This window comes from Dipodomys ordii, unplaced genomic scaffold (genome assembly GCF_000151885.1).
Source record: "Dipodomys ordii isolate 6190 unplaced genomic scaffold, Dord_2.0 Scaffold1, whole genome shotgun sequence".
NCBI lineage: Eukaryota > Metazoa > Chordata > Mammalia > Rodentia > Heteromyidae > Dipodomys > Dipodomys ordii.
In genome coordinates, this window is record NW_012267217.1 from 5,845,572 (window position 1) to 5,860,928 (window position 15,357).

At 38.3% G+C, this 15,357-nt stretch overlaps 1 protein-coding gene across 1 annotated transcript in view; it reads left to right on the forward strand.

Moving 5' to 3' along the window:
- Nucleotides 1–3,528: 3,528 nt before the first annotated feature.
- Klf12 (Kruppel-like factor 12) overlaps nucleotides 3,529–15,357 on the forward strand; it is a 179,773-nt gene continuing 167,944 nt past the window's right edge. Inside the window, exon 1 of the mRNA XM_013010447.1 lies at nucleotides 3,529–3,614. Within this exon, the coding sequence (XP_012865901.1) occupies nucleotides 3,549–3,614 (66 nt within the window). The 5' untranslated portion in view covers nucleotides 3,529–3,548. The remainder of the gene's footprint in view (nucleotides 3,615–15,357) is intronic.

Sequence of the window (15,357 nt, forward strand, 5' to 3'; positions counted from 1 at the left end):
CGTGTGCGCATGTATGTGTGCACACATACATATACTGCACTCAACCTAATTTCTCTGTAACTGGGTTCTGTTGCTTTCTGTAGTTCTCACAGGATGATACTGTCAGTCATCTAGGTAAGCTTGCTTTAGAAATCCTTAAGACATCAATTCTAGCAGTGAGGGAACAACTAGGTGCAGTGAATCCTGAGCCACTCCGCATCTGTCTTTTATGCTCCTGCTTAATGTTACATGGGCCTGGGGCTGGGCTAGCTCATCACCTGTGCCAAGCAGGACAACTGAAGATGATAAGTACTCAATCACATATCCAGCAGAGAGCAAAACATGTACTAGCAGTTACTTTCGGCTTAGTATAAAAGCAAATGGTTGCATACTGACTGACTGGCTCCTTATTATTTCAGTTGTTTGAACTTATCTTTAGTCAGGAGGAAGAGGTAAAGACCTGCATTGTAGGGGGAGGTCGAGGCAGGTTGTAGAAGTTAACCTAGGAAGTTACTTCCATTGTGTGTGTCTATGAATTATTGTCCCTGTAGATCAGCTCCTTCTCCTTCCTGCAGGTGCTGTTCTGGTATTTCTAGATGCTAGAATCACTTACCATGTGCCTGTATGGTTTTGACTTAGGATGGTTGTTACTTGCTGGACCACTGTGTGGCAAAATCAGACATGTCAAATAGAAATTTCTAGATCACCGTCCTGATCCAGGGTCAACAAATCTGCGTCAAATTGTGCCTTAATAGATAATAACTTATTTGTGTCTTAGAGGAAACAATTTATGCAAATGTGCACCTGTATGTAAATAGGATACATATATACATGTAAGTTACAACTCTGAGTATCTATTATCAAAATGTTTGATAGCATATTAATAATACAGAGAATGCTGTGACATTAAAATGGATGACTATATAATTTTATTTGCCTCTTGGAAATCCATTGAGCTATTGATTCCACAGCAAATGTGTTTTGATTAAGATCAAAGCAAGATATGTCTGACAGCAATTCAAAATTATTACAAAGCTATTACATATTTAAAGTCTGTAGCCTTCTGAGATTATTATGTGTCTGATTTTTAGCCTCGTGGGGTAAATCTATCAAGACGTTCTTCCAATGACTGTATATTCAATGCTGTATAGTTATTCCACACTGTATACAACTCATGCAGGTGCTTGGGTGGTTTGGACACACGGTGGGATGAAAAGCTTCTGTTTAAACTAAGTGAGGATAGAATCATGAATACAGAAACACATATGCTTTATCTATGCATAGATATGTCTGAAAGTTACTTCCACTAGTTATCAATTATTTCACTAATTGAAGAAGTTTAACCATTGGGATGTACTCCCCTAGCTGGGAATATTAGTATGTATGGTGTCTATTACGGCTGTGGCTGGTGAATGAGCCTGAAAAATCAGGAAGGTAGAATTATTTCCCAGGAAATTTTGATTTCTGATTATTTTTTTAAAAAATAATAGTTTTTCACTTTTACAGGAGCAGAAATTTACTTCCTAGTTTGAGTGCTTATAAAATTACATACGACCAACAATAAAAAATGTTGAAAAACCCTTGTGAAAATATAGTGATCTTTAAATGTGCTAAGTGGAACATGGACCTGGCCAGGTTTTCATGATTTATCCATTTTTAACTTCAAAGACTCTGGTTTGCTTGCATTTTTTAAACTAATGAGTTTATCACAGCTAGTGGGGAAAATGGTTAAACTACATCAGCTGTAAATTGGTACAAAGCACTAAAAGGGACATTAGCCTTTAATCAGATTCTTAACAGTTCATTAAACCTGCCCTTCTAGAATCCCTTTGTCTTTTCTCCTTTGCTTAGGGCTCCTATATAAGGCCTTTCCCCCACTTTCATCTAGACTAGACCTCCTCCAGGGTAAGAAGCAGTATCTGCTCATCCTTCTTTGTCTACCAACCAACCAGCCTCAGGGAGGCTTTGTGAAAGTGGATTGCCAGAGCTGTGGGAAGCTGAGTGGCTGGCTGGCCGGCCTGCTGGCTGTGGGAAGGCTTTCCTGGGATGGCTGGTGGCAAACCATGCTGGCTGCTTCCAAATCAGGCAAGCAAGTGACAGTTAGAGACCATACCCTTTGTGTAAACAGACACAGGCCTAGGAGAAAGGATTTTAAGTTGGCAACAAATTAACTGAGCTGACCAGCTACAGCACAATTCCTTCTACCCAAACAATCAGGATGTAAACTCTCCTCTAAAATATGGACGATTCAAAAGCAAAAAAAAAAAAAAGAAAAAGAAAAAAAATTTAAAAAGATTATGTCCTCCTAATTTCACAAACATTTTATTTCTCCAAGGAAAGAGTAGGTGGTGTAAACCTTTTAAACTGCTCATTAGTTAACTGGCATACAATTTTCCCTTTGTTCTTTCAGTAATTATTTGTGATAAGAGATCTTATAAATTTTATTTCTTTGAGTATTTTTCTTAACAAAAGAATCAGGTAATACGAGAAATAATTAGAGCTTCAGTATATTGCACTTTGTTGGTATTACTTGGCAAAAAACACCATTATTTCATAATTTATTGAAATGAGAGCTTTCATTTTAACTGTTTCATTCACAGTTTAGAAATTATGCTAACTTTTGTTACTCTTGGGCAAAATATTTTGGAGCTTTAAAAAAACATAGTGATGGTCATGTGACTATATTATGTAATTGAGCAAAAATAAGTATTCTAAAACCTCAGTCAAATTTAGTATTATTTGTGTCCTAATTTAGTCAATATATGAGATCAGCTTGGCATTCTAAACATGGTTAAAATGAGCCTGATTTGGGAGCTGATGTGTAACTCTGATTGCCTTCCTAATGTAATGACTTCAGAAAACTCCTAAAGCAGTGAAAATTGTAGAAATTAAACTGAACTTAATCTTATAATATTATTGGAAATACAGTTGAGCCACAATATAAATGTTGACTTTCAAGAGGGGATGAGCTGAACCAAACATATAAAGCCATAAAGAAATGTTCTTTCAATAGGATTTTTAAAGAATTCACTCTGAATTGAAGATTTGTGTTGGTTATTTTTAAAGTAGGGGGATTGACATGTAGAACTTGATATTTGAGTTAGAAAAATTAAATGAATCTAGAACTACTTTATCTTGCTTGTAAATTATGTGATCTTTCTCCTTTATGGATGTTTGTCCACAGTATAAACTCTGGAACTAAAGAAGAGAGAAACATGCTTTATGTTTTCTTCTATTCCTGAGAATATGCGATAAAGATTTCCACCCTCCAATTAGCAAATGCAGGTTTCCACACTCCATTACAGGCTGACCTTTAACCCAGGAGTCAGAGAATAAGACTGATTGATTTCACTTCTTGGTTATTATTTCAAATGGAATTTCAGATTGGAAGAGATAATTGGTTATGGTGATATTTTCACTTAATTATATTTCATTCTTAAAGAATTAGGTTGGTGGTAAGAAAAGTACCACAGTAGAAAAATGTCCATTTTTGATGCTTTGTATCTGACTCTCTCTCTCACCCCCTCCCGCCCCTTTATTTTCAGAATATCAACACCTTTGAGAACAGAATGTTAATGCTTGATGGGATGCCAGCAGTCAGAGTCAAAACAGAACTTTTGGAATCTGAACAAGGGGTAAGCATGTACTTCTGTTAGTGCCCCTCCCCCTTCTCTTGATCACAGGGCCATTCATTTCCAGAGAATCCTGAGGTTTGCTAGGCACTTGGACTTTTTCCTTGGCCTAAACATTTCTCTCAAGGGAAACATCTTGTAAACAAGTCATCTGAGATTGTGATTGATTCTCTCTGTTGGAATGGATCATATCCTGAAATTAGGAAAGATGGATGAGGTGATTAAAAAAATATGGATATATTTACATTGATGAGTGTTTTGAAAAGTTACTAAAATCCAAAGTAAAGATGAAGTATTAAAGTAATACGAGCTCAATGTCAAATTTTAATACAAGCTCAATGTCAGATTTTAAGTTAGTACATTACAGAGCACAGATAAGGGGATGTTGTTTGTTGGATGAATTTCTCTTTTGACCTTTGTTTGATCCTTTTATTTTCTTTTAACTCCGTGAGGAACAAGTAGGGGATGGCTGATGAAATGGAGGTCGGTGAATTTGAAAATTCTAACAGAAGACGTCATTGTACCTTTACATTCAGGGATGCTCTTTGAAATGGCAATGAAATTTACAGAACATTTGATGAGTGACAGACAGACCTGCATACTTCTATGCTGGTGTAAGGATTATCTCATAACGATTCAGCTTAGTATTCAGGTAGTGCAAGCATCCTAAAGATAAACTGATGTATACTAATGTTTCTAATGCGACTTGTTTACAGACAACCTTGAGAAAAAGTCATATGTTCTGGATTTTGGAAGGAGACTAAAAAATTTAATTTCACTATATGTTTCAAAACCATCTAGATAGCTTTAATCTTGATAAATTAGCCTGACCATTGTGAGAGTTTGTTCTGTTACTTTGGAGTTCTGTTTCAATTCACTTCTTAAAATCTACATGCCTTGTCATGAGTTTAAGAAATGTCTGTACAATCTATACCTGTGGTCACATCTCAAAGAAGATAAGCCTTTTTATTGCTGATGGGGAAGGAAAGTGACATACTAGTTGGTTTCACAGTATTACTTTTATTTTACAATATTGTTTTTCTATTTGAACAACAAGACATCTATTCAAATCATGAACAACAACGTTTAAAGAAAAATATCAGAAAACATACGACCTGGACCTCTGGTTAAAGGCCACCTGTCTGGAACTCTTTAGCAATAGCCAGATAATTCTTTCCTCTTCACTGTCATTTTTCAGGTTGCAAGGTAAACTTTTCCAGAAGGATTTAGGTAATAAGAAAATCAAAGCCAATATCCACAGAGATTTGTGAATTGGAACTCCATATCACATTATTTATAGAAAATGCTTTTCTACCTTAGGGACGCAAAAATATTAGAGGTTCCTAAACATAAAAATACTAGAGGTTCCTAAACGTTATTTAAAGACTGTTGATTAAAACTAGTTTTCTTTTTTGTGTGTGTGTGACTGCAGATGACATTAGTATTTTAACCGTTAATTGTGAATATTCTGAATATTCACAATTTAAATTTAGATTGTAAATACTTGAAAGAAATAAGACATTCTTTTTCTTAGTTCTTAAATGTATGATGATAGAATTTTATCCTCTTAGGGTATAGCTTCGCGAGGAACAGCTTATAGTATTTAATGAAATGTATCATGAGTTACCTTCCTGTAGAATAAAATAATTTGCATTTAATAATTTGTAGAACTTTAAATCTGCTTCTTTAAATTAGCAGTAACATCTAGCATTATGACAATTTTTGTTTTTGGCTACTTCCCTGTATTTCTTGTTGGAGGCAGCGGGGTGGGTGGTAAATACTGTATAATTTCAGAATGGAAGACTTATTTTTAGATAAGGATTACTAGCATGTGAAAGATTTTATAATTATTCTTATATTCACAATTAAAGCCTGGTTGATGTTTAATTCTCCATCAGGAAATATAAAAAAAGTTAGTAACATTTAACTAATTAATCACATGCGATTATGGGCTTTTTAAGGTAAGATGTGCTTGGTAAAATGAACAAAAGGTGACAAAAGCTGGGTGTTTGTGGCTCATGCCTGTATCCTAGCTACTTAGGAGGCTAAGATAGGAGGATCACAGTCTGAAGCCAGCCCGACAGAGAAGTCCACAAGACTCATTAACCAGCATAAAGCCATAAGTGGAGATGTGGTAGTAGAACATCAGCCAGTCTTGAGAGAAAAAGCTAAGGTCCAGCTCACAGGCTCTGAGTTCAAGCACATGCACACACACACACACACGCGTGCGCGCGCGCACACACACACACACACACACACACACAAAGTGACTGAAAGTCATTAGTGCCACAGTCATGAATAAGAAAGACTAGAGTCTACAACCACTCTGACAAATCAAGAATTGAAATTATCTCCTTAGCCGTAAGTATTTTGAAATGTAGATTGGGATTTTTTTCCTGGCTGCAGGTAGGATTTTAAGGGTATTCTGCTTTATGGAGATTTTCTTTTTCTATGCACTTGGAGGGGGATGTTTGTTCTCTCCTGCTTATTATAAATACTCAATTCTTCAGCTATCAACTGCCTATCTTCTGCCCCTCAGAGGGACTCAGAACCAGTGAGCACATTGAGGTTGAAGAGCATACCAGGCTAGTCCTGGTGTGATATGGTATTGCTTCAACTACCTTGGCCCATTCTCTGAAGAAACTGGACAGTGTTGGAATGTGGCCATAATTCTTTTATCTGATTATAAATTCTTATAGGGCAAGGATTGTGTTTACATTTAATTTTTGGCACATGGAAAGTACTCACTAAATATACAGGTTATTCAACTGTGCCTTCTAACTACCAAAGTGAAAAATATAGCAATTGGTAGCTAGCTGTAAACCCTCTTTGTTTCAGATGGTTATGGTAAACATAAAATCAGAATGATAGGAAACATGCATTCACACTGGTGGCAGAAGTCTTGGTATTATGGCCATGTGAACTATATCGATACTGCTATTAGCTGTGCATGTCTTGTGTCTGACTCAAGTCTTGTCTGACTCAAATTTGGAGCTAGGTTGTTAGAGATCTCAGGACATGATCATTGCCATTTACTGAATGGGCTTCCATTTTCTTTACATGTGTGCGTAATCCAGCCCATGCTGCTAAGAAGTCTGTCGAAGGTCTCGTGTTCTTACAATAGACTTCAGGAGCACAGCAAGCCATGTTGGAGTGACTTTGTCGGTGACCTTTGGGGTGTTGTGCCCTGCTGTTACAGGAGCTTTCCAAGTCCTGTCAGCCTTTGGAGCACTTCCCGTGTTCTAATGTGTTATTAAAGCAAAGAACCACATCAGGAAGAAGAGACTGGGGGCTGTTACACCTAGAGATGTGGAGGAATGTGGAGCAAGGGCGCTGTGTCAGACATCAAATGCCATGGTGCAATTTGGAATCACATTGGGAAGTTCCCTTGTATCTTGAGGCCTACCTGTCCCTACCTATACAGAGGGGGAACCTCCTGTCAAGTTTAGGCTGATACTTTGTGATCCTGAGGTAGGAGAAAGCATTTTCAATAATGACTTTCTTTTGGGGGGTGGGAGGGGTTTGGTGCTAGTTCTATGGCTTGAACTCAGAGCCTAGGTATGTCCCCGAGCTTTTGTGGTCAAAGCTAGCACTCTACCACTTGAGCCAGCCCTATGTCCATCTCTGGCATTTTTGTGATTAATCGAAGGTGAGAGTCTCATAGGCCTTTCTGCTTGGGCTGGCTTTGAACCACAGTCCTCACTTGAGTAGCTAGGATTCTAGGCATGAGTCATGATTACTTTTTAGGCTTCATACAATGAAAATACATGTAAGATAGACATGGTTGGATGCTTTGCAGCTAGGCAGTGGCCTTGACAACCTTGATTCTTCTCTGTCCATATCACTGCCCTCAGCTGGGGAATAGAACTAACTATGGGACCTCAGGAGATCTGCTGAATACGGTGGAGGTGAAAGGTTGGGGGTGGTGGTGAAGAACAATTTTCCTTTGAAGAAAAACAGGAAGAAGCAGTCCTGTTGCTCGTATTTCAGTTGCTGTAGGATTCATGAGCTGTTTAGTAGAAATTCCAGCATCTGAAACTCTAATTCCACAGGTAGTTTAAAGGTAAATCTCAAGTTGGAACATTTCAATACATAGTGTGTGTGTGTGTGTGTGTGTGTGTGCACATACGTAAGAGAGAAGAAACAGATTAAACTCAGGTCATCAATCATGCTCCTGTAATCTAACACTTACGCCATGTTACCACTCCTTTATCCTTTAGTAATTTTTAAAATAGAGTCTGATTCTTTTTCTCGCCAGCAGGTGTTCTCAGACCATGTTCCTACTACCTGTGTACCTCAATAGTAGCATATCTCTGATTACAGGTGTACACCACCATCCCTATCTTTGTGTATGAGTATGAGAGAGAGAGAGAGAGAAAGAGAGAGAGAGTATATGTATGTGTATATGTATGTGTGTACCAATACTTAAGCTTAAACTTTAGGCCTGTGTGCTGTTCCTTAGCTTTTTCTACTCAAGGCTGTTGCTCTGCCAGGAGAGCCACAGACAGCTCTACTTCTGGCCTTTTGTTGGTTCATTGGAGATAAGAGTCTCACAGACTTTCCTGCCCACAGTGGCTTCTACCTATGATCCACAAATCTCAAGTAGCTAGGATTACAGGCGTGAGCCATCAAAGCCCAGCTGGCTTGTGTTTTGAAAGAATATTTTTATGTTGTGTTTGTTTGGTTTCAGTTTGGAATGGACTGGAACTGAGAAACGGAGATCCTTCTATTCACAGGTACTGAGATTACAGATGTGAACCACTGTTCCCAGTGCCTAATGTGATTTTTTAAAATTTAAGTATGTCTGTAGAAATGGCTACTTTATTGTGTGAAAATAGAATAATGAAATGAAAAAATAATTTTGTTAAAGCTAGTACATTTTTTTGTGGTTGTTGTGAGGATGGTCTTCACTCCCATTAAATACAAGACATGCTGAGTTCCCATACCTTAGAAGATCTTCCCTAAAATATTGAAAAGTGAATGTCAAAAATATCTGGTGTTTGGTTCAGGCTGATAGGGGGAGAGGGTGTGGGGAGGGATAGAGATAAAGCAGGGGCAGTTGTGAATCTATCATTATGGAAGCTGGGTGAAAAAGACATTTCTTCTGCCTTAATTTGGCATATGCTTGGAACTCTTTCAAGTATAGCCTTTGAAAAAGAAAGGGAGAACACTAAATAAAAACACGAAAAGAGAAAGGACAGGCCTTCAGAGGGAAAGATGAAGGGCACGTACAGGGCTCCATCTTCAGGGCACTGCTTTCTTCTGGGGACAACTCTGTATCCATCCTAGGCACAGGGAAGAGTTCAACTCTGCCCCAGCCATGGGGAAGCGCAGGCCACCTGGCCTTCAGCTCCATGGACTAGGAGAGAAGAACATGAAAAAGATGCGGGGGGGGGGGTGTGGAAGGAGAGAGGGAGAGTTGTTTTGCTAACTCATGTGTCCTCCAAGCAGTCAGAAGTGTTCAAATATTCCTTTTGTGTCATCACCGGGAGAGAGGGCCAATCCTCCCTTGCCCCTAGCCGGGGAGCTAGAAAGAGGTATCGGAGGCAAGAGTTGGAGTTGATAGCTACAGGTTTCTATTACCTGCTGTCCTCTCAACAGACAAGAATCAGTCTTGCTCATTACAGAGATCCTTATATATATGCACCCTTGATTTAGATGTAGGATAAAAGAGAACAGTGGAAGACTAGGCCTAGTCCCTTGGGTTAGCTTTTTACAGGCACTTGTGCAAGACAACTGTATCCAGGTGCTCAGGGTGTTTGTACATCACAAAGAACTGATGAACACCGTGAAGCTGCTCTAATGGAGGTTCCCAAAGAGCAGAGCTTATGTTGGATGTTTTTCATTATTCTTCATCATCTTAACCCAGGAGCTTATGAAAAGGCAGAGCTCAATAAATAGTGATTCATTCAGATACTGTTCATTGTAAGCAAGAGTCTGTTTGCCACATGGTGGAATGGAGAGGATTTCGAGACAAGTACTGTCTTGTAAAGGACCCTAATTCTTAATGCTTAATAAAGAAATGTAAACAGGTGCATGTATTGTAGCTGACCCTTGAGATGTGCTAGGAGTGATGCTAAGACGGACAATTACACTAAAATTCAGTAGCATTGTGGGGGGTATACCCCAGTAACAAACCTAACTTGCCCTTGGTAAACATCTGTGCTTAATTTTATGTTAAAGATGTAATGTACATGTCCATGTAAAGGTTTAGTAGGAAAGTACTGCTTTAATGGCTTTAATGAAGGCCAGGCATTTATTAGAAATGCCACTTGGTTTTCCCTTTCACGGGCTCCCGTTATTTGCCCTCTTACTGTGGAAGCGTGGGCTGACATTGCTCCTAAATTGGTAGAATTATCATAGAAATATGAATTTGCTTATTATTTCGTTTTCTCTGATAACCCCAGCTTGAGATCTTTTGATCTGTAGTGCCGTCTTGGCATGTTGGTACCTGGCTTCAAAGATAAACATTTAAAAAGAAGCTTTTTTTTTGCTAATGTGAGAAGACCATTTTCAGAAAAAAAAATGTGTACTTGCAAAACTCATTTTAGGAAGACATATCCTCCACTAAAGATGCAGAGTTGCACTGATTTTTAATAATGTCAGAATGGCCAATAAACGTATTAATGGAAAGAATTGAAAATCAATGAGCTGTGATAGTAATTACAGATAGTTCCCCAGGGAAATAGAGCAGGCAGCCAAATCCTTTCCCTTGGGAGCCGCCCTGGGCCCAGCTATGAAGTTGTTAATTGTGCCCTTCCTTCTTTCCTGGGCAGTATACTTTCTCCTTCAACTACCTTGTCACTCACAATCTTGATACACCAGCCCACCCACGGTGCTGTAATAATGGCTCAGGGTACCTACGGGTGGCCGGTTGTAAGTGTGGATTTCGGAAATGAGGAGAAGTAATATCCCATGCTTCCAAGAGTTATTTGCATTTTTATAGGGTCAGTGCTTTGTAAAAATGAATACTTCTTAAAGAAATTTCATGCTCTGAAGAACTTGCGAATTTTGCACTGGGGCAAATTAATCTTTCCACAGTGTCTACACCTTGCTTGCTTGTCCTTGTGGTTGAAGAAAGAAAATGCTTTTACTGGGGATTTCTCTCTAGCTAGCTATGTTGTCTTCTGATAAAGTATGCAACACTGATTCACAGTTTATAAAGTGCTCCCCCAAAATATCCCACTTAGCCCGTGGAAGATTTTTCTTGTGACCACCAATGATTACTTGTTGTGGGAATTGACCTTCCCCCATAAACACTAAGAAAACCAAATAATAGATAACATATTTTTCACATAGGGACCAAGAAGGAGCAATCTTCTCAGAAAGCCAGCAGGAAGGACTACTTATATTTCTGAGCATGGAGGGAAAAAAAAAAAACATGAGACCTGTGGAAGACCAGACCTAAACGATTCTTCAATGGCACGTGGTATCCACAATGCCAGAGTAGAGATCTCTGCCAGCGTAGGGCAATGGGGAGAGGTGTTAAGGTCATGACTTAGTCATGTGCTCAGGAATAGGTGCACAGCTATCTGAGTTAGATCTACCATGACCAACCTTAGAAACCACCATTATAAGGATGAAATGAATCTGCCAATTGCTCATTTATGTCACAGAATAAAAGTCTACTCCGAGGAAATTCAGCAAGATTCAACTCAAAAATAATGTGAAAATTCCAATGCCCATCATCCAGTAAGAATTGACATATGTTACAAGGAAGTGGGGAAATATAACTCAAAACCCAATGAGAAGAAGAAATTAATAGTTAGACATCCCCAAAAATAGAAACAAGGAATTGGTTTTCCTAGATGGCAAAAACTTGAGAAATCTGTTTTTAGAGACCCTGCAAATCTAGTTAAGAGAGCTGTACACTTAAATGTGGCTAAGAGAGGAGGGTGGATTTTATGTGACATGTTCTTTACCACAATTAAACATTTTTATTTTTAAATTAAAAGTATTATAAGACAGCAGAGCACTGAGGATCCATAGTTTTAAAGAGGAAGAGTATGTGTCCTGGCTAAAGGAGGACTTGAGCAGAAATTTCTTTGGTTAGTTCAAAAGGAAAGTGCCTGTTTTGTACATTGCCTTGAGCAGAGGTGAGTAGAGAGATCCTTGCATTGAGGGTCAGCTGTTTAGTGAACATTGGTTCGGACCACGCCCTCTGTCCCTGCAGGAAGATGTCTCTTATGGACAGGAAGTTACTTACTGTTTAATCCTACAAATCCTGATCATGAAGTCTATCTTCAGATCACGCTGAAGTTCTTCATCTGATAATATCATTTTAAAGAAAAGGGTTATGGTATTTAAAGCCCTATCAAGCAAGTAAAAGACAATCATATCTTGAAACAAAAATAGTTCAGAATATTTTCTTCTGCAAGTAGTAGTTAATACTAGCATTCTTTTGTGTGTATGGTTATATCAGGCTTGAATTTAGGGCCTTGAGCACCGGTTCATTTTTCTTATTCTTAGCTGGTACAATTGAGTCATACCTTCAGTCTGGCATTTGCTTGTTAATTGGAGATGTGGCCGTGAAGACTTTTCTGTCTTGAACTGTGATCCTCAGTCTCCCGAATAGCCAGGATTACAGATGTGAGTCATCATTTCTTGGCTATAATAAACATTCTTTGTAAGGGGGGGGGGGAAGAAAAAGAGAAGACAGAGTTACAGCATCAAATACTAAACAACAACCGAAAAAAAATCCTGTTATGCATATGTTAATATCAGACTTCAGAATGAGAAATATAAGAGATACAATAAAACATTTCTTAATACTAAGGGGTCAGTTTATCAGGAGTAATATTTTGAATAATATTATCTCCAGAAAGTAATATGCAGGGATATCATATATCTAAGATCATAAAACCACAGCCGGGAGTGCATGCTTGTGAGTGGAAGTGTCTTCTCTACTGCAAATTGTCCATCTTTGTAGCACAGCTTTGAGAATTGCCATAGCAACTTACGCTGGCAGGTAATCTCTGATAGCAAGTAATCCTATCATATTAACAATCCAGAGGAATTTAGGATAGATTTTACAGAAAGTTCAGGAGCCCAGTCAGTGTAAACTTAATGACAGACACCAAGTACAAACTTTGGAATTGCTCTTTTTGCTACATTTCCTAAGATATACAAAATATTTTGCCACGTTTGTTTACCATAATGTTCTCCCTTAATAATAATAGAAAATGTTCCAAAATAACTCTCAGCTTGTCACATAGGCCAAGGTTTATTTTGGGACATGTCAGTCAATTTCAGAAGTCAGTAGATTGAGGAGACCTGCCATCACACACTACTTATTAGATTCAGCTTCTAAAGCATTCTCTGTCATAGTATTTTGAAACTCTGGAATTTCATACATATGTAACAACATAAAAACGTCAACAGGTTTTTCTTTTTCATTGCTTTACAAATTCTGACAGTCACCGCTGAGGGGAAGGTGTATGTGTTCGTAAGGCATTTGATTTAGTGCTTAGTGGCAACTTTGGTCAATTTTAATGTCTCACTAAGTGTTCTTGCTTTGGCTGTGGCATAATGAAAATGTCCACTGTCACTGGTTATCCTTTTCTGTGGTCCTAAAGAAATACTGCCAAAGCATTGGCTTAGTCACGTTTGTTTTCTTCTCCGGAGGCTGAGATCTGAGGAGCACAGCTCAAAGCCAGCCCACATGGGCACCTCTGAGAGACTCTTAGCTCCAAGAAGCAGAAGTGATGGCATAGCTCAAGTGGTGAATACTAAAGGCTGAACAAGAGCTTGAGGCCTCAAGTTCAAGCCCAAGTACTGTCTGGCACACACATAGGAAAAGATTCCTCTCATCCCTTGTCAACGAACTGTGATGTGCTGTTGGCTCAGAGTCACCAGGATTAATTAGTTTTTTAACTTGCGAGTTTCTTTTTCATTACTGTGTTCTTGTTAGAACTGATGATAACTTTTTGGTGAAAGTAGGAAGACAATGATTGAGATCATCAATTCGTACAGCCTGTGTCTCCTAACTAAAGTACTTTCATTCATAAATATTAGGTGAACAATGATCTCTTAGCTGCTATTGGTTTAAAACGTGGGGTGTGCATTTTTTTGTTTTAAACTTGAAAGAAATGAATGGAACTATAAAACCCAAACCTCACTTAGCTGAATCAGCTATGACAAGGTGGTGATACAACTCTCCTGGGTTGTTTTGTTTTATTTCATCTTATTTCTTTTTTTCTTTTTCCCATTTTTAAAGTTAGAATAAACTTATAAAGTTCCATATTTAAAATGTTTCATTTTAAATTTTATAGGACAGATTAATATTCAGGCCCTTTAAGAATGGCTTGGCCTTACATTATTATCTATGCTGGAAAAAAGAAAAAGCATAGTATTTGAGAGCAAGTATTTTTAATGGACAATACAGAGTAATTATGTTTTTATGAATCAGCAGATTTATAGGTCCTAACCTATCAGGACTTTCTATTCCGCTGCATATTTGACCTCTTCATGTGCAAGATTATATGCTGTTATTCCTAGGCCATTGTATACTCCTGAGAGTAATTGGTCAAAAATTCATTGGCCAATGACCATCAGTTATTTTGCAGAGTAACACTATTTCATAGACATTGTCATCAGAACTCATACTGTCTGTTGTTTTCTGAAGTCATAATACAGGGAGAATGATCTTTCTTTTTTTTGTTTTTAATTTTTTTTTGGTTGGTCATGGGGCCTGAACTCTGGGCACTATCCCTCAGCTCTTCAGCTCAAGGCTAGCGCTCTACCACTTGAGCCACAGTGCCACTTCTGGCTTTTTCTGTTTATGTGGTACTGAGGAATCGAACCCAGGGCCTCATACAAGCAAGGCAAGCACTCTACTACTGAGCCACCTTCCCAGCCTAAGAACGATCGAGTGAGCCTGTGCTATCACTGGATCTCCTCTTCCTCCACCCTAGATTTTACTTTTCATAGTGGCTTCTGATTTTTTTTTTTTTTTTACTAATGTTCAATTTATGTATGTGAGTAGATTTTGTTGCCTTAATTCCTTTGGGTTATTACTGATGGGTTCATTCTTTCTTTCCTTCTTTCCCTCTTTCTTTCCTTCTTTCCCTCTTTCTTTCCTTCTTTCCCTCTTTCTTTCTTTCTTCCTTCCTTTCTTTCTTTCTTCCTTCCTTCCTTCCTTCCTTCCTTCCTTCCTTCCTTCCTTCCTTCCTTCCTTCCTTCCTTCCTTTCCTTTCCTTTCCTTTCCTTTCTTTCTTTTTTGGTCCGGTCGTGGGGCCTGAACTCTGGGCCTGGGCACTGTCCCTCAGCTCTTCAGCTCAAGGCTAGCACTCTACCACTTGAGTCACAGTGCCACTTCCAGCTTTTTGCTTATGTGGTGCTGAGGAATCGAATCCAGGGCCTCATATGCAAGGCAAGCGCTCTACCACTGAGCCACCTTCCCAGCCCCTCATTCACATTTCTGTGCAGTGTTTTTGAGCTTATAGAAATGTTCTTAAGAAGGATGAAACATTTTCTGGCATAGCAAAAGATATACAATTAAGGTAGAATAAATGATACATACATACATACACATATATATATATATATATATACATATACATATATATGTATATATATATAAATGTATTACTTGGCATGGTCCATTATGATCTAAGTAGTAAAAAGCAACTGCTATTGTATTTGTTATTGTTAATCTGCCTTTCTCCTTAATTTTATGATAACAAACATTTGTAAATGACATTGTACACACAATTATTCACAGGCTGAAAAGAGATTTAAACTTAGA